Source organism: Festucalex cinctus, chromosome 19, assembly GCF_051991245.1.
Source record: "Festucalex cinctus isolate MCC-2025b chromosome 19, RoL_Fcin_1.0, whole genome shotgun sequence".
Classification (NCBI taxonomy): Eukaryota; Metazoa; Chordata; class Actinopteri; order Syngnathiformes; family Syngnathidae; genus Festucalex; species Festucalex cinctus.
In genome coordinates this window covers 5,280,178-5,299,110 of record NC_135429.1, presented here as the reverse complement: position 1 = coordinate 5,299,110, position 18,933 = coordinate 5,280,178, and the positions used below count along the sequence as shown (strand labels likewise).

The window sequence follows — 18,933 nt, the reverse complement described above, 5'->3', positions numbered from 1 at the left end:
TGAAACCAATCAGATCCAGGTTTAGTAAAAAAACAAAAAAACTTGATTTTATTGATACTGAAGTCTAACAACTTCAAAACTGAGTTCAACATAGTCACAAACAGCAGTAACTGCCACTGTAATTCTCTCATGAAGAACCTGTTTGCTGACATTTTCCTGCAGACATTGAATCACTGGCACACCTTCCACCCCCCCAATATGGGTAATTAAGATTCTCAGACCTTCTGCACCAACTTTAACAGACCCTCCCTACCCTCCAGTCTGAAACCCTCAAAAACCAAAAAGGTGTATTTCCCCGCCCCGCCCCCCCTCAGTTCTTCTTTGCCTTAGGCGAGTCGTACTTCTTCTTGCTGGAGTACCAGAGCAGGAGCGGGATGCCGATGGAGGGGAGAGTCATCACACCGAAGGCGGCCCAGTCCAGCTAGAAAATACAACAGGTGAGCAGGGAAACACCACAAAGGTGTGACATGTGTGTCTTACATAATGCGGGGAAAAGCGGCGGTCAAACTCCCTCTGAGCCAAAATGCCTCCCTGGCCGGGGGCGCTGGTGTATCCCACCTATCAGGCATACAAAGCGTCTTATCACTTCACTGTCAACTTTTTAATATCAATTTCATTACTATTGGAAAATATTCTTACCACAACTTGTCCACCCTCCTGGGCCAGGTAGCTGACAGAGGCCGAGGTGAAGTTGAAGTAGCCGGCCTTCAGGGGGCGCAGCACAACGGTGTGGGACACATTGCTGGCGCTGAACGTCCCGCAAGTCAAGGTTGACAAAAGACGCAATACAAGTGTAGCCCAACTCTAACACAAATTAACATCATGAGCACGGTACTTGTTTTAAAGTTGCCACATTTTTAATTAAATTTGAGACTGTTTCTGTTCTATAGAAAATGCAGAGATGGATGTTATTAAGCTAACAGATGTGCAGTCAAAAATGTGAGGAAATATAACCTTTTCGTACACTAACAACTCAGTGGTGCTTCTGGACAGACACATCCAGTGGTGACGAAGAAATGATGTCGACAGTTGGATAATCAAGTGTCAGTGTGCATCCGACTGGAAGCAGAAACATGGAGGTGTGTTTGGTGAGCTGTCGTCATAGATTTATCTGCACTGTTAGCAAGAAACTCCAAAATAGACACTCGCTTTCAAGGATACGGTGCAATCCTGTCCCATTTTACGTTCAGCATTCCCGAAACAATGCCAAAGTCCTCCGGGGGGAAAGAATCATCTGACAGCTCCACCTCCAGAGCAGCACTTGCAAGACAACACAAATTGTTTACATTTTAATATGTACAGTAAAAAATAGAGCTTAAACAATTAATCAATCGGTAGAATGTTCGTCCCCACCTGGAGCCCACGTTGTAAATGTTATATTGCAGGGTCAGGTCTCGGCCTTCCACGGCGTAGCGGTTGAGCAAGGACTTGGACGCCAGCAGACGGGCGCCCTCTTCTCCGGAGCCGAGGGCGAGCAGCGCCAGGACCAAAAAGACGTGCAGCATCTTCAGCATCTGGAAGGCAAAACTAACTGGTAAGAGACAATCTCATAATAAACGTTTATATACATTTGAGTCAACTTTACCATCATTCTGAAGGGCACAGTCACACATTAGTGCTGTTAGCATGTAACCCCAAGCACAAATGTTAATGTAGTAGTAGTAGTATTAACATATTTAATTAAAAAGGTGGTATATGTACATAAATGTAGCAACAACAAAAAAAAGTTACAAGCGAATATTGAGTCACATCTGTGTGACAAACGTGGCCACAAAGAATACCAACATACAGCAATCACTACAACTTGGCCCAATGTCATAATTGATTACAGTTCTTTTTTTAAAATGCATTTCATTGGCTGTGCGTTCAATCAAAGTTCGACTCGCTAGCATCCAGCAGACTGTCAAAGACGCATACGTGGACCAGACCACGCTAGACCATTCCCATATAAAACAAGACGTTTACATTAGTAGCGATATCAGATGTCAAACCATGTTTTAGTATCTAGTTATAACGTGTCGATGTCGAGTTAAAAGCGCAATTTAACGAAAAAACGAAGAAAATACAAGCCGAGATGGTTACCTTCTGTAGCCTCTTTTCAGACCCGTGAAGCGAAGGAGTTGCAAACGCGCATGCGCACAACTTCAAAACTCCAGTTGGCATGACGTGTACCGGGAGGTGCTGCAATGTGGGTTGTCGGTTACACAACGCCCTCTAGTGTATTGGAGGTGATACAGTTTCCTCAACATAAACGAATGTTGTTGTTTTTTTGTATTAATAATGAAATATTGTTGAAAAAACAAACGTAGTAATTATTCAGAGTAAAAAAAACATTATTTTTTAAATAAAAAAAATAAAATTAAATCAATCACATTATATGAGCATGTTAATATGATCCCCACAGTATACATACACATTTTGGATATCAACAGATTATCTATCTATCTTCCATCTTGCAGAACTACAGCCGTAGAAATAAGAAATGACACTCCCCATCACTTTCAGCCTTTTATTGTAAACTGCTACAGCTTATAAATACAAAATCTTTGTTAAATAACATGAAAATGTAAACGACAAGGATACTTCTTTTTCTCAAAATGCAGCGTCTATACTTGTAGCTTAAACTCAGGTCAGTGCTGAGCAAATCAATTGCATCGACGAGAGTACATCGCTGTGCATGGCTTATATGGAGGAACCGTCCTCCTTCCCGTGTTTTGTCGATTCAGAGGCAAAAGTGCTTGAGATGGTGACATTAATGTCGCCGTTCGTGTAAGACAAAAAACAGAAAATTGCCTCTGGGTCTATAACGTGATAAAAGTATAGATATATATGCCCCTCGGACTCAAGCAAAAAGCTTTAGCAGCTCAAAAAAATAATATAAAAGCAGAAGCATTCTCTGTGCAACTTCAGCTTGCTTTTGCATTCCAAAAGCCCGGTACATTCTGTGAGTAATGACTGTTTATCAGGGCACTGAATCGAAATGTATAGCAGAAAGACATTGAAAAGCTTACAAAAATAGACAAAAACACAAGAGATTTTTTTAGCACCGCATAGGAAACATTTGATAACATTTAAATAGTTTGGTTGAGCCTCTCAAGTGACTGAGGAGTTATGAGGGACGACCTCGGTGGAGGTTGTGTTTTCAGCGGCGCTCCAGCTTGTTTGTAACCGTTTAGGACCTGCGGGGGCATTTTTACAATAGGAGTCCTCTATCGTCACACTGTAGTAGGGCGGGGGGCTCTCGGACCTCTCGCTGCCACTTCCGGACTCCCTTTCGGCCGCCCGCGGTCCGGTGGCGTGTGCGTAATTGTCCACGAGGACGCTCCGGTTAGGAGGCGCGCGAATGCAGGAGCGCTTCAGCTCGGGATGTTGCTGGGAGCAGCGGGGAGCCTTTTCCTCCCCGTCGGGCAAGCGGATCATGGGGGGCAGGTTGACGGTCTCCTGCGGCATGTAGGGGTAGGTGGGCTGCAGGCGACACAGGTGGTGGTGCTGCGTAGTTTGGCTCTGGAGGTCACGAATTGGCTAAAGAAACAAAAACAAAAACAAGATAAAACTATGAGACAGTAGGGATGTAACGATATGCAAACATCACAATAGGTCAAAGGTCAAAATGTTCACCAATAGTAACATAATTTCACAAATATGTGTCTAATTAATGGAATAAAATGTAAAATTCAACTTTTAAAACCATAAAAAGAAAAAAACATTTATATTTACTGGAAAAATTTGCCGTAACAATTTTTAATTTTACCAAAATTTCTTTGTGAATTTTTTTTTTTTTTTTTTTTTAATAAGTGAAAATAACTACACTTTCTGCAATTTCCTCGATGGTAGCATTCATTGTATTAACATTTATTTTGAAAGAATATCTAATAAGATATAGGTAAAGGGGAAACCTTGAGAGGGTGACTAATACACAAAGCAAATAATTTAATTATGAGGGAAAAAAATGTAATTTTCTGTTATTTCACAGTATTATATATATATATATATATATATATATATATATATATATATATATATATATATATATTTTTTTTTTTTTTTTTTTTTTTTTTTTTTTTTGCAGTTTACGCTAGCCATGAAGGCCATTTTTTTGTTTTTTGTTTTTTGTGGCTTATTAAAAAGGCGATAGAACAAGCATGACTCACCTGGCCTTGTCCGTGCTGACTCAGCACGTTGTTTGGCCACCCACTCGCATCCCGACACAAACGCGCGGCGGCTCGTTACAACAAGTTTACCACGTAACAATCGATCAGTCGCTAGCCACTCACCCGTCGCACCTCCGCCGCCGGAACTTCCTGCGCGTGGCCGAGCCGGCCGAGGAGGGACAGGGCGACGAGGCGGTAGTGGATGAGAAGGCACACGACCACGGCCACCATGACGCTCATCGCCAGCAGGATAAGTATTATCTGAACCAGCTCCAGTTCAGCTGCGGACACGGGAGACATTGGAAGGAAGGCGAGTTGAGGTGACGTTAGAAAAACGCAGGCGCTGTTTAAAGTGATGCATTGGTCGTCATGGTAACTGGGCCGCAGCTTTCCCTGATAAAAAATAATAAAAGCCAAGGGCTTTCAAGCTCGTTTATAAAAAAGAAAAAAAAAAGTTATTCATTAAGAGAGAATTGTGTCATCATCAAATGATACAAAAAAAAGGAAATTACATGTCAAAGTTGATAAAGTCACCATGCTGAGGAACATTTACATAAAAATTGTCACTTTTTTTTAAAAAAATTTAGCCCCAAAAGCCAGTTATAAAGTAAGGAAGCGTTTTGCATTTAAAAAAAAACAAAAAAACAAAAAACTCCTGTTTATTTTTTTCGTGTATTTTTTTCTTTAATTTTCTATTTTTTCAGAATGTTTTTTCTGTTTTGCTGAATATTTTTTTGTCATTTGTTCAAAGACTGATTTGGCCTTGTGTTTTTATTATTCTCAAATTTGAACCCTATAGCCAATCAGATGGGTGACACTAAATTGTAAAGGGTTTTTTTGTCAAGCATGTCTTGTGGTCATAATAGTTTTATGAATGGTTAAAAAAAAAAAAAAAACTGACTCCACACAGAAGCACCCAGCAAATTGTTTGAATTGAAAATTCAGCCACCAAATCCAGTTTCGCTTCACAACGTGAAATTTCGGAGGCAAATCTATCATGCGAAAAACATAGTTAGTCTGCCATTTTGGTCCCAAGTGAGCATTTTAGTGTCACTTTGGTCTCAAGTTGACCTTGAGTTTTTCTCCGCAAGGGTGTTTTTAAAAATTCAGCCCTCAAATCTAGTTTCACTTAACAACATGAACTTCAGTAAATCTGTCTATCATGAGTAGATGTACAAAAAAGTCTCAAGAAGCCTTAACCAACAAAAACAAAAACAGCAATACTGCCATTTTGGTTTGAATTAGCCCATGTCTGTGTTGCACACATTCTTACCAATTCACCTAAACTGTATCAGGATTATGCCTTGACAGACATAATAAATGCATTGCTTTGACTGACATGCATAAATATAGCTCTCATGGAATAAAGCAGTACTATTGGTCTCGCAGCTAATCACTATATCGGCTGTGATGATAATAACGAGTGGGCTCCTTTGACGCATTTTGCTTCATTTAAAACAGGGGAGTGATTGCGTTGTAAAACTAAAGGGGAGAAGGGTGATGGTAGCGGCGGGGGGGCGATACGAGCTGGATGAGCCATGTGGTCTGGGTTGTGGGGGATCATTTATTGGAGCATTTATTACCCAGACGCGTCTAGACACAATACACACGCACACACACACGGGAAGGCCAGTCAAAGAGAGAGAAGGCAGGGCGCAGCAGATCAGACACCATCTGGCTCATTAGCTATGTCTCTAATCCCAATCTAATATTCAAAAATGGTGCATGCAAATTTGACGCCGCTTTCACGACCTTGCCTCTCTGACCTTCATTTAAATAAATGCAAATGATGCAATGATGTTGGGGAGCTTTTTCTTATCATTGTACAGATTTATCATTTGTTCATTGTGTAATTTCAGTTTTTTTTAAAAGAAGGAACATACGTTCTTTCATTCATTATCAAGTTATTCATAATTTAATTTCCACCCAGTACTGCTTTTTTTGCCACTCCTAAAAAAAAAAATTGAAGCAACTTTAAAAACAAATTATTTTTAAAAAAGTGTTGGATGTCATTAGAATCATCCTATTAGTGTATTTTTTTTAAATACATTTTACATATTATTATTGCATAAATTAATTATTTTTACTATACAGGCTATATTGTATTACCTTCATTTCCAAGGATTCTTTTGGATCTATTCATCCATTCGATAATACTAAAATAACGTCAAACTGCTCTATTTATTGCTCATTGAATTAAACTAAAGTAAACCTCACCCTCTCTTATCAACCAATCTACTTGTACCGCATAAATAAAACTAAAATGAAGTCATAACTAAAAATCTATCGGTGTCGTGTAAGAATTCAACTGACATCTTTTCTGACTTTTTGAGATGATAGCAGGTCAAATTGAGGTCCTGATGGTCTGTTTTGACTGCTGTATTGATCTCAAAGTACTCTGAGAACAGATGTAGTGCAATTCAATGCATCCAACAGGGATCCACTATTGCACCCAAAAATTGTGTGCGTCAAAAATAAGAATATGAATAATAGTTTGGCTGGAAGGATAGAAAAAAATAAAATAAAATATCTTGTGTTTGCTATGCACCATGCAAACAAAGAGCGAGGGGAAGAAGACAAAGAGTCAGACACAGACCCTGGCTGACAGACCTTCACCTTTCACCCTTGACCCCCACCTCCCTACCCCCCAGCCTTGGGGAGGAGCGACCCCCAGACAGACAGCCGCTATAATGAGGAGTCTGGTGCATCGTAAATCAATCTGGATGTGTTTTTTTTTTCTTTTTTTTTCTCCGTTTTGTCCCCAGTCCGGCCTCGTTCCCACCATCGCTCCTTAACAACAAAAATCATCTTTCATCATGATTAAAATCATATTTCGTATTATTAAAATCAGTCCAGCCGAGGAACTGTCAGCGTATTGTTCATTAACGCTCATCAAAATCTGCATTACAGGAATAAATGCAGAATTGTTGATGCATGAGTTGTATCACAACAGTGCTTTGATTCAATTGTTTTCGTTTTTCATCACTCAGAAACTGTGAGGTGAATTTACAATTTATTTTTTATATTTATTAAATTATGTAATTATTACATTATTTTTTTCTTTCATTACAGGGTAATATATTTTTGCATTATCTTATTCCAATACTTGATTGTCTGTCTGTCTGTCTGTCTGTCTACAGCAGCTGTCTAGCTATCTAGCTAGCTATAATGCAAACAATCTTACATAAAGTAAAACTCAGCCTATTTATCTCTACTATCTGCAGAATTTTGATCACTTAAATAATAAAGAATACCGATACACTCAAAGTAAAACTACTTGCTCTCTGTATGTACTGTACATACACAGTATGTATGTACAGTATGTGTTTATAATTCATGTATTTTTGTTTACTTGGATGTTTTCACTGCCTAGTGTTAATTTGTGTTGTTCTCTCGGTGCAGTTTGGAGCGTTGTGTAGTGTGTTCAGAGAATGTAAACAGCCATATGGGTTGAAATGCTACACATGGAAATAAAAACAAAAAACAAACCAGATAACTGTTCTAAAAAGCCACAGATGCTTTCTGCATCATGTTTTTGCATGCATCACATATTTCCATATAAAGAGCAGGAAGTACAAGCTTATCCAGTCACTTCATTGGGTACATCTATGGGCAGTTATCAAAAAAAACAAAAAACTGACGATTTTATTGAGTACTGATTAAAAATGTTGACTGGCCCTCGACTAGTGCAGTTCCACACTGACTTTTTTTTTTTTTTTGTTGCTTTATATTGTTACCTTCTGTCGCAGCCAACCATGACCAAACTACACAATTTGCTGCAAATACACAGTAATGTCTGTAGCATGCACCCTCCCTACATTGCAGACCCATGTAACAAATCATAAAATGGTCAAATTAATGCATAATCTAATCATTCAGTGGGGAATGTTGCAAGAGTTGTGCTCAGGCTGCGATACACCTGCAGACATATCACATCATTCAGACGTTTACGTTTAAAAAGACGCATAAGCGTCGAATCCTGTCCTAAAAAATGCGGAATAATACGGAGATAAAGCAGCTGACTTACATATATCCATGCCCTGTGGCTGAGGTCCGGTGCAAGAGCAATAACCATTGGACTGTGTGGGGCTGGAGCTTCGTAAAAGGGCCGCTGGGTTTCGCATGAGACGGCCGCCGGGACGCCGGGGAAGCTGGGGGAGCGAGGAGGAAGAGGAGGAGGAGGAGGAGCCGCCGCCGTTGCAGGCAGCCCGAGCCTCCGCATGCAGCCCTGGCTACATGACCGCGGCCCCCGGAGGAGCTCGGATCCTCATTCGGACTTCCAGCAAGCTCGCCATAGGATGGGGAAGAAAGAAAAGATGCCCTCTCCGGTGCTTTGCATCCGAGTCTGACTGCTGCGAGGCGTTGTGATTTACATCACACCCACCCACCCCAACTTCGTGGGGGAGGGCTGGATGGGGGAGGGACGGCCAGACACATCCTCCAGACAGCCTCTGCATTAAAACAAAACAAGAAAAAAACTCCCCCATAGCTGACCGTGACCTGCAGACGAGAGCTCTATTACATTCATGCATAAGAATATGCAATCAGTGGCCGCAATATTGGGTACACCAGCAGAATGCAATAACTTCGTCGTCAACTTTAGGAGTGCTCATTCTTTATTATGAATGTCTATGCTTCTCATATTACTTTTTTAAAAAGTCAGAACCAAACAAACAACCATTTCGAGAACTCAACACCGTATTTTTTTTAATAGTTCCTACACGCAGCTATTTTGTACACTTGAAAAAATACGCCGCTCTCTTTCTTTCCTTCTTTCTTTTATTTATTTTTTTTTTTTTTTTACTTTTGTAATAACGTCGCCTTCGCTAATATTTTACTGTATGCTTTAGTTATGAAAGTTGTAAGGGCCACTGTAACGCTTACTTTTCAATAAAGCTTTACTGACAAAAAAAAAAAAGAAAGTGTGACGTAATTGAAACCGGAAAAAGGTGGAAGAAAGACACGGCAGCCATCTTCCTGAGGTCAACTCTTGGGCGCATGGTATTTTACAATAAACCGTCAAACTGTCGAATATATATATATATTTTTTTTAGGCGTGAAGCAAAAATTGAATAGCGTTCTGTCACGTTTATGGCGCGTTAGCGAGATGGGTCTTTTCGTTCTGAAATGCTTTGACGCTCGTCTAAATAGTAAATTAGCATCATAAAGTTAGCTCGGCTACAGACGAGTAGGGAATCCTACGTGATGAAAAGTCGAATTTCGAGCATATTTGTATATTTTTGTAGTTTGTGCGAATGCTGAATTTCGATAAGATGGAGGTCTTGTTTGCATTTAGCCTATAGTAGCTACACGAGTACTGCGCATGCGTGGCAGGAAAGCGTTCTGTTTTCCTACCGGGGCTATCCTAAGATTTTGTTTTTCGTGTTATAAGCTCAATCTTTGTTTTTGTTTTTTAAATTTGTATTACTGTATTTCATCGTATTTCATCATTCGTTTGTATTTTCAATTATTTAGAATTAGTAGCTCTCTATATAGTTTTTTTTTTTTACTACAGTAAAACTTTTAAGAAATGTTATTATTATTATTATTATTATTATTATTATTATTATTATTATCATTATCATTATTATCATCGTTATTTGCCCTCTTTTTCAGATGCCCAGACACTGTTCTGCTGGTGGCTGCAAATCCCGTGACAATCGTGAGACTCGTAATGCTGGCATCACATTCCACAAGTAATAAGAAAGCATTGTCTACATGGGAACGTTTTTTTTTCTTTCTTTTTTTTCTTTTAAATAGCTGAGCTAAATAGTAAATGTTTATGATGTCGTCAACCGCGAATATTTGATGCCACAGGTTGCCCAAGGAAGCCTCTCGTCGGAACCTCTGGATCAGCAACTCCCGCCGTGCTGACTCCTGGGACCCTCAGAACAACTTTATCTACTTTTGTTCCAAGCACTTCACACGAGAGAGCTTTGAGATCACAAGTTGTAGGTCAGTAAACGCCAAGACCAAATAACCTGCATCGGTAATTGGTTATGGGTAATAAGTACAGTATTTCTGCAATTGAGAATAATATATGCTTAATTTTTATTGTGTGAAAGTAGATTCTTTTTTTAATTCTTTTTTTTCACCAAAAAACAAGTCTGAGTGTAGTTCAGCATCTCCGTAACGCAAACACATTCACACAACATACTGGAGCAACTGCACATCACTCTGAGGGAGTGTTTGTTTGCTGATGTTTTGGTTAGCAATGGGCTCAGCTGGCAGCTATTAAACTGAGAACACTACTCACTACCTGCTTTTTTTTTGTGCTTTTTAGTGGCATCAAGAGATTGAGGGATGACGCCTTTCCCACAGTGTTTGATTCCTCATGTGCGGGCAAAGGCAAGTGGCTGGGGAAGGTCCTGAAACAAGAAGACAGGTGGGATAGCAGACCTCTTATGGAAAATTGTATTCTTGATGTATACAATAGTTGGGTCTCAAGTGTCACAGTACGCTACCAATTAAGTCTTTGATCTGCTTATTTCAATGCCAATTTTAATACGAGCTTAATTGTTCTCAGTCCACATTCGTTACTCATAATCAAAAGTGCCAAACTGCTGCTTGTTGTGAAGTTTGTTTGCCTATAACGCTGTGTCTGTTTATAACCATGTAGAAATGGACAAATTTCAGGCGAGCAGAACACTGCTAAGTGTCAAACTCCAGATGAATCCACAGTTCCACCGTCGAGTGAAGCTGAGGAGACCAACAAGGAGCAACCCGGATCTTCTCAAGAGACAACCAAAGACCTCTCGAAGACCCCTTCACCTCCGCCTTCGTCGCCACCCCGCCCCGTCTCGCCGTCGCGCTACATGCGGCGCCTGCCCCCGCGCCCAGGCTTCTACCTGCCCAAGGAGCACAGCTACGCTCAGCTCTGCCCCCTGCTGTGGCGGAGGCGCTACGACAAGGCCGTGGACTACCTGGAGAAGACCTTGCGGCAGCTGCACGCCGCCCGGCGCCGGGAAAACCGGCTACGGGGCTCCCTGCTGCGACTGCGCGACAGACAGCAGAAGATGGACGTGACCAGAGATGACGCCACAAGCAAGGGGGGATGCCGTCTTCGCGGAAGTGATGCAGACAAGTACTGCTGTTACTGCGGGAGAGGGTACAGATTGTCAGAAACGGCAAACGGCGTGGACCCAGTATTCCATAAAGACTCGGTGAAGTCTCCTGAGAAAGGCTTTACAGAACCACATAACTCGACGGGGACAAATTCTCAAAATTTCCCGCTTACATTCCAAACTGCACAACACTTGCCCGACAGTCATCCTGAGTTCAAAGGCGAGTCTCACAATCAGGACACGCAACAGTCGTTGATGTGGATACAAGGTGAAGCCGAGGCGCAGTTCATCCTGGTCCCCATCCTGGCTGAAAACCAGTTCCAAAACGGTTTGACCATGGAGGATGTCGCCAGCCAGGCCGTCCCGGTGTGCAAACTGGACTCTGAGGACGTGGGCGGTCCAGCCGGAAGGGAAAGCCAGCAGCATCCGGTCCTCGATGACTCGCTGGAGGAACTGAGTGACGACGTGAGGAAAAAACTGAAAGAACACCTGGAGGGCTTCCACCTGCAACTCAGCAACGAGTTTGCCAACTGACAAGTTATTGTGTTCGACAGATGAGAGCAAATGGGGTCAGAATGGTATTTCAATGATTTTTTTTTTTTTTTAACCTTACTCCATAACAATAGAATTTGTATCCTTATTACAGTAGATTTAAGTCACCATTCGTCAATGTTGGCTTCCCCAGGATATTGATATTGATTAATTGAGAATCCAATTTTATTTTATTTCCCATTTTTATTTTTTTTTTATTTCCTGTAGCACTTTGAGATCATGCTGATGAAAAGTGCATTACAAATTGAATTCATTATTATTATTATTATGTTAGTTACACTGCAACTTTCTCAACCTTGCTTAATTTTCAGTTTCACTTAATGCCACATTCCGAATAATCACATAGAAGCCCTGAATAGTGAATACACATGTACAGTACAGTTACACAATCCCACTGAATTCTCAGTAGAGAAGACGTCAATGTTTACTTTTTTTTTTTTTTGAAGAACATTCATGAGTTGTGTTTTAAAGAAACTTACTGAATCAATTCACTCTTATTAGAAAGCTTCCCCACACAAAATGTCAACTTAGAAGTGCATCTTATTTGTGCACAATTCTACTAAATTCTCAGGCTCATTAAAAATCAAAGTCATCTTAAATTTTTAGAACCACGCCCCTAATACTCTTGATAATTCAATTCATATTCAGAAAGTTTTCTCCCACCTCATGTTAGTATTTTGCTGATTACAGTGTAAGTTTTGGTATACCAACATACTACATTTTCAGGCTTACTGGAAGTTAGTGAAGATGTTTTTTTTTAACCACCACAGCCGTAATAATGATATGAAATTACTAAAAAATCCCCACAATATGTCAGTATTCTACTATGCAACCATTTGGATGGAATTCTTAAACTACTACTGTAAAAGTGGAGCACCACCCCTAACATCCTTATACCAATTCACAATAATAAATGCCCCCTCCTCACAGGATTTTTGTGCAACTTTTTTTTTTCTATGCAATGCATCGATATTCTCAGGCTAACGTACAGTTTTGTATACAATCCCATTACATTCTTGGGATCAACAGAAGTCAACATTAGTTCGTTTTTAAACGCCACACCCTTAATAATCTTATGGAAACACGAGTGTTTGCCATTGATTTAAATTGTATGGACATTTGTGTTCACACTCCCTTACTTATATGCGTGCATTATATGTTATCATACCGAAACAATTCACTGATGGGGTGTGGCATGTGACCCCTTCTTCCCATATTTGAGTAACTTCGGGTGGGCGGGGGTCTTGATTTGGATGACCCCCCTCCTGCCTTTCCCCCCCTTCCAACAGTGTTTAGATCATATTTAACGCGACACACCCTGAACACCCCCTCAAGGACATCGTCATCTTTGAATAAATGCTCAACATCTGCTGCAAAAAATTCTGCCTTTTTTTTTTTTTTTTTTTTTTTTAAGAATAAATTCCTGTGGTTAATTTGAAGCAAAATGTGGAGCAGCCCCCTCACTCACACACACTCACACACACACACACACCCCAGTGAAGGCCTTCGCTCATAAAACCAGATAGAAGGAATGCGGTTGTGCCTGTTTCCTTGTCGTCCTCCTCTTTTTTTTTTTTTTTTTTATTACTATGATTTCAAAACTGCATCATGCTTCCACTTTAATGCAAATCATTGCAAATAAATGCATGTTTAAAAAAAAATGTCAACATGCAGCTTGGAAATGTGGAAAAAACAGCAACAAGACTGTCTAAACTAAAACTTTCCAGATGTGGCCTGGAAGGACCTCAGAGGAACGTAATTTTTTTTTTTTTTTTTTAAACAAAACACACACCCAACAATCACAATGGCAACACAAACACACACACACACAGTGTCATGATGTCACATTATGGCGCATTTGGTTCCCTTTTTACAGCTCCTTCTTCCTGCCCCCCCCCCCTTCTCTCCTCTTGTCTTTTGCAGAGAGGGGAAGGAGGGAGGATCCGGGACGGCTGCCAGCTGCTGACAACAACGCAAATCCACCGCACACACACACACCCCGACACACACTGACACACACAGGGAGAGGAGTGGATAGACACGCAGGACCAGTAAAAGTTGCCACATTCGAACCAACAGTCGACATGCCTCAGGTAGGAAACCGACGCTACCAACCAGAACATTCGCATTGATTTCCAATCAAACACTCCGTTTTGTTTTGTGTACAAATCCGTCTTTATGTCTTGTTAGCTGTAAAAGTACGCGTGCATGTTTCGTTTTAAAACACTCGTGGGCGGCGCGCGTCACGGTTCAAGCGGTAAGTGGAGGACGTGCGTAAAAAAAAATAAAAAAAAAATCAGTCAACAAAAAAGCGATTTTAAACTAACTGTCTTGATATAAAACAGCTTTTTTAGCCTGCTTGTGTGTCATTAATCACACACTTGAAGTAGCGCGCAAGGCAGTACGAGGCAAAACTTTCTTGGTACGGCGACGCTTGCAAGCGGCCCCTCCCTAAATGTATGAAGAAGTTTTTCCAAAAGTCGGACGGCGCACGCGCGTTATTAACTTGTTTAATTAAAACATGATGGCGTTCTTTTTTTTTTTTTCGTTTTTTTTTCTTTTTCTTTTTTTTTTTTTTATAGCTAAATCAACGAGAAAGACTGGATGGGGTCCACTTGACCACCGAAGTTGATAATAGGAACTTCAAGTTCCACAAGGGCCAGTGCAACACATTTCGTATTCTTGAACATAAGGAGCGTTTTAGCCTGTTTTTTTTTTGTTTTTTTTTGTAATATTTTTTAACTACAATTCAGTTCCAATAGAGCACATATTTAAGTTGTCTACCCCTCTATTAATGTTGGCGTTTTTTATTACTCATCAGAATCTGAGCTGGTGGGAGCAATAAAAAGAAATTGCCAATCATATATTTGACTTGAAAATGTCCGTTCTACAAGTCGGCCATGCCCCAAAATATTAACAAATGAACATCAATTTGCTTCATTTCAAATATTAAAATATAAAGACAAAAATAATGTCAGACCATAAGCGATAGTGGTCAAATCATGGCTAAACTGTACACCAAATACAAAATCTGTTATGCCGATTATGATTTGAAGTGGCTAAAACAGACACCAAAAAAAATCTCGTAAAACTCAAGTTTGATTGATTTCCACTAAACCATTGTAGCCAAAATGATGTCAAGTGCAGAGGTGAAGGGCTTGCAGCAGCTTGTCATTCTTAAAAGAACAAGGGTGTGGTGTTTTTTTTTTTTTCTTCTTCTTCAGTGTGTGTATGTGAGACAAAGCTGCCTGCCTGCATGCATGGAATAGCTACTTGTAGTTGCTTCTTTTTTTTGCAGACGAGAACACTAACTTGAGTGTGTGTCATGTGATGTCATGCTCGCTTCTGTTTCTTTAAAAAAGTAATAAGTAAAACATAAGAGGAACTATTGTTTAAAAAAAAAAATCCCCCAAACACTCATAATTGAATTTATGGCCCTTGGATGTAGTCCTGACAAGCCCTCTGGATGTTAATTGGAGCTTGTTATATGTTTCGGTATCCACAAATTAGCATGCTAAGTATTGCTTTTCATTATTTTGGTGTTTAAGTGCCAAGAAAGTGTGTTTTGGAATGAGTTCAGATTTTCATTTCGGCCAACATAATGTTTTGCCACCATTTTGGGGCATCTTGGTGGCATTGATATGAATTGACGAGTTTCATTTAAACAAAGTGCTCTCTCGAATTCTTGTCTATAGGCAGTTATAAACTTTTTTTTTTTTTTGAGTTTTTTTGCTATTCCATTCCATTCTCCCCCGCTGTATTACAGTTCATCATTAGCGCCCCTGCTACATTGCGTTTTTTTTACTAGTAATTTTCACGTGTTTTTTTAAATATACATAACACTTAATTACTTTTCAGCAGTTTATCGAACTGTGGAACACATAAACACAATGAGCGCACTTATGTAGGAGATGCTGTCGGCCACTGCTCATGCCTCGACACTCGGGCAGACCCCACCAGGCCACACCTTTTAAATCTTAAATGTATAATCTGTTTCAGAAGTGTGAGGGGCAAATGAGTTTAAATTGATTTTGCTATGTTGCCAATTGTCATCTATTGTGGTTGGATCGGGAATGCGCTGTGTTGTGCTTTGTTTATTTTTTGAAAAATGGCATCGGTGGAGGAACTTGATAGTTTTTGAAGGAGGATGCCCGACTGTGGGCTGCATTATGGTGGTCTACAATCCTGCATTTCTAGTTGAAAGCCTCATGACTGGTGACTGTTGTTGGTTTGTATGCTTTTGACCCTGAGGCGACTTCAGCAGTTAAGGCCCCTGTAAGACAGATCCACATATTAGATGCCTTTAAAAGCCTCCGGTTGTGCATTTTTTTTGATGGTTCAACAAACAGTGGGTCACAATGACCCATGAACATTTTTGGCGTACAAAAGTACAATAACACAAATATAGCAGAATGATCATTTTTAAACATGGAGTGGATCAACATTGATTGACCTGTTCGAACGTGTCCCAGAATTTAGGGGTAACTATTAAAATGGAAGAGAATGCCTTTATTGTCATTGGACACAGTAGATTAGGAAAGCGTCTCCTTTTCAGGGTGCAACAAAAAAACAATATGAAACAAAAACAGCACATTGCAACATTATTAGCAGCAGTAGCAAAAAAGGTATTCAGTGAAACAGGGACACATTCCAGTTAGGTGAAAATGTACGACGTCGATAAACATTTTTTAGTTTTACCCCTCCCATAAAACACACTTTTCAAAGTATTCCTGCTCTCATTTGTTCACTCAATTCTCCAGATAAGATGCAAAGCGTGCTTTTGCGGCAAGCTCTTTATTTGCAGTTTAATGTAAATTGTCCCATCAAGAGAAAAGAGAAATGTTCAATCAAACAGTATAGTCTAGCTTAATGCTAATGTGTAATACAAAATGTCATAGACTGGCTATCTGAAATTAGCATTTGTGTTGCTGGAATTATGGACCTTCACAACTGCTTCTTTAACATAAACAGAGAAACGCAAAACAACAAACACTTTGGATTAACTTAATTCCATTGTGTGTTAACAATTGAAGCAATTTTTTTTTTTGAAGTTGTTCAACAAATCAGTTTGTATTCTTAAATTGGTAGCGCAATGTGATACTATACTAAATTCACCTGTACAACAACCTTCTAAATAGTATTTTATACACTGTAAGAACACCCTCAAGGTCTACTGTTTCAAGTTTCTTGTCTTGTACTTTTCTAGTACTCTGACTTGGAGGGCGCCATCAACACGCTGGTCACCCAGTTCCACTCGGCCTCGTCCAACAACAGCCCCACGCTAAAGGTGGACGAGTTCAAAGGGCTTCTGTCCTCTCAGCTGCCCAACCTGGCCAAGGTAAGAGTCCCCCACTACACGCCACACACAAACACCCAGTGGATTTTGAGTATCTTGGGTGTGGCTGCGCGTTTCACACAAGCTCGGACAACGTGTGTGTCCGATTGTGTCGCGTAAGCGCCTCTGCGGGTTCGAGCGACGTCTCTAAAAGATGCGCGGAGGGGAGGTGGAAAGCGGAAACCAGACTCGACCGCGCTCGCAGCCTTGGGAGCTAATCACATATTGTCCCGTCGTCTTTTCCGCTGCGTGTAAACGCCATGATTGATACCTTGTAAGGCCTCGCAAATGGAAGCTGTTCTTTTTTCTGCAGCAAGAGAACTTCACATGTTGCGGGTCAAATTGACCTGTTGGACAATCGAAGGAGGAAAATGGATTGAAGTTATTGTGCTAGCCTTGTTTTTTTAGCCTCAAAACAGAGCTTTCATTTTGTTGTTATACTTCGGGGTGATCACGTAGAGGCGAGCGGTTTCTCCTTTCGGAAGTGGAGCACAGAATATGGAAAATGCCAAAGCATTTTCGCTCGTGGAGCCAGCACTTCACAAGTAGCACCCACCCCATGGACAAATCATGTATGTGTCGCTTAGCAGACGCTAACGCTAATCTGCGCATCCAACGAAACTCACTGCAGCTCTGCTTTACTTTTTGCCATTTGGCTGTGGCGTGGACATTTTGGATCTTCACCCAGCTGGTTTATCGAGTCATTTGTTGGGCACTCCAGAGACCATAAAACAAAGACCAAACCACATGCTTTGCTTTCAAGTCCATTACCTTAATGCTAACTCACAATGGATAATAGCCTCAACAGGCCAAAAAACTAGCTTTGATATTGCTGTAGTTATAAACGTTTAAACAAGATCTACACAATCGGTAGCAACACATGCAATCCATACTCACAGCAGGCATATATTCTTTATCCTCTGCAAAAAACAAAAACAAAAAAACACACAAACAAAACTGTCTTATACTGCCCCCTGGTGGCCAAGGTGCACACACCAGGAATAGCAGCAACAAAGGGCATTGATATTTTAAATCATGATACACAAATAGTTACAATTTATTTTTACACTATATTTAATTATGGAATTAATTGCACTATTCTCGTTGTTATGAAAACACGACAAACATTATTGTCGTGATCTTAGAAATGGATTGACGTTTACATTCATTTTAATGGAGAAAAATGATCTCAGAATCAGATATGATTGTCAAGCCATTAAATTTTTTTGTTTTGAAACTAGTGGGCCTGGAGTGAGTGTTTTGACGGTTCCGACAGCCCCCGTGATCATTCAGCAGATGCTTTGAATTCCTCCAGTTAACCGTTGGCCGTTGCGAGCAGAAGGAGGAACGCAGCATGAATATAGCCTTACATACTTTGTATTACTGTTAAAGCCTCAAGGCATATTTACTCTTCGGGCACAAAGGTGGAGGTGGGAACTGGAGATGGGCGTGTCCGGGGCTGTTTTCTGCTGGTTGGTTTAAGGTGCAGGGATAATACTTTTTTTGTGTACTTAACACAAGTGGAACCCAAGAGCCACTTTGAAATTCTTCACCTTTAATTTACTAAGCACGCTACTATCAAACAATTAAGCAATGATGTATAGTTTATGTGTATTATTGGTATTTTGAAAAAGTGCTTTCTGTTAATGAAAAGGCGAATGTTTGGGGTGGTCCACGACCCTGAATCCCACCAAAATAGATCCGTCTCTGCACTAAGCAGTTCTGCACATTCAGAACCAAACAAGAGTGATGTAGTAAACTGACCAGTTTTCATGCAGTGTTTACTTGAGGATCGTAAACGTGTTATGTTCACAAATCGGACTTTCACATG

The 18,933-nt window shown here is 40.4% G+C and overlaps 3 protein-coding genes across 5 annotated transcripts; 1 reads left to right on the top strand and 2 right to left on the bottom strand.

The window, feature by feature from the left end:
- Positions 1-20: 20 nt before the first annotated feature.
- ssr2 (signal sequence receptor, beta) lies at positions 21-2,167 on the bottom strand. The gene is made up of 6 exons (XM_077506926.1): positions 2,083-2,167; positions 1,354-1,514; positions 1,162-1,260; positions 640-748; positions 481-558; positions 21-421 (listed from the first exon to the last, which is right to left on the bottom strand). Exons 1-6 carry the CDS (start codon positions 2,161-2,163, stop codon positions 311-313), a joined length of 639 nt encoding a protein of 212 aa, XP_077363052.1. The 5' UTR covers positions 2,164-2,167; the 3' UTR covers positions 21-310.
- Positions 2,168-2,495: 328 nt separating this feature from the next.
- Positions 2,496-9,453, bottom strand: LOC144007389 (protein TMEPAI-like). The gene is made up of 3 exons (XM_077507005.1): positions 8,179-9,453; positions 4,275-4,432; positions 2,496-3,522 (listed from the first exon to the last, which is right to left on the bottom strand). The coding sequence occupies exons 1-3, from the start codon at positions 8,273-8,275 to the stop codon at positions 3,094-3,096; spliced, it is 684 nt and encodes a 227-aa protein (XP_077363131.1). The 5' UTR covers positions 8,276-9,453; the 3' UTR covers positions 2,496-3,093.
- Positions 9,091-17,111, top strand: thap7 (THAP domain containing 7). 3 transcript variants are annotated; one of them, XM_077507003.1, is made up of 7 exons: positions 9,091-9,152; positions 9,768-9,847; positions 9,969-10,106; positions 10,435-10,536; positions 10,771-11,784; positions 13,691-13,860; positions 16,974-17,111. In XM_077507003.1, exons 1-5 carry the CDS (start codon positions 9,150-9,152, stop codon positions 11,747-11,749), a joined length of 1,302 nt encoding a protein of 433 aa, XP_077363129.1. In that variant the 5' UTR covers positions 9,091-9,149; the 3' UTR covers positions 11,750-11,784; positions 13,691-13,860; positions 16,974-17,111. The 3 variants fall into 3 exon arrangements, with proteins under 3 accessions (XP_077363129.1, XP_077363127.1, XP_077363130.1); XM_077507001.1 differs by having other exon boundaries at positions 10,771-11,793; XM_077507004.1 differs by having other exon boundaries at positions 9,097-9,133; positions 10,771-11,793.
- The last annotated feature ends 1,822 nt before the right edge of the window (positions 17,112-18,933 follow it).

Coding starts and splice junctions, on each gene's coding strand:
- ssr2 (XM_077506926.1), bottom strand. CDS start 2,163: ATGCCAACTGGAGTTTTGAAGTTGTGCGCATGCGCGTTTGCAACTCCT. Junction 559..639: donor AGGAGGGTGGACAAGTTGTG/GTAAGAATATTT, acceptor TATGCCTGATAG/GTGGGATACACCAGCGCCCC. Junction 422..480: donor GCCGCTTTTCCCCGCATTAT/GTAAGACACACA, acceptor TGTATTTTCTAG/CTGGACTGGGCCGCCTTCGG.
- LOC144007389 (XM_077507005.1), bottom strand. CDS start 8,275: ATGCGAAACCCAGCGGCCCTTTTACGAAGCTCCAGCCCCACACAGTCC. Junction 4,433..8,178: donor GCCACAGGGCATGGATATAT/GTAAGTCAGCTG, acceptor CCGTGTCCGCAG/CTGAACTGGAGCTGGTTCAG. Junction 3,523..4,274: donor CGGCGGCGGAGGTGCGACGG/GTGAGTGGCTAG, acceptor TTGTTTCTTTAG/CCAATTCGTGACCTCCAGAG.
- thap7 (XM_077507003.1), top strand. Junction 9,848..9,968: donor GCTGGCATCACATTCCACAA/GTAATAAGAAAG, acceptor TTGATGCCACAG/GTTGCCCAAGGAAGCCTCTC. Junction 10,107..10,434: donor TTTGAGATCACAAGTTGTAG/GTCAGTAAACGC, acceptor TGTGCTTTTTAG/TGGCATCAAGAGATTGAGGG.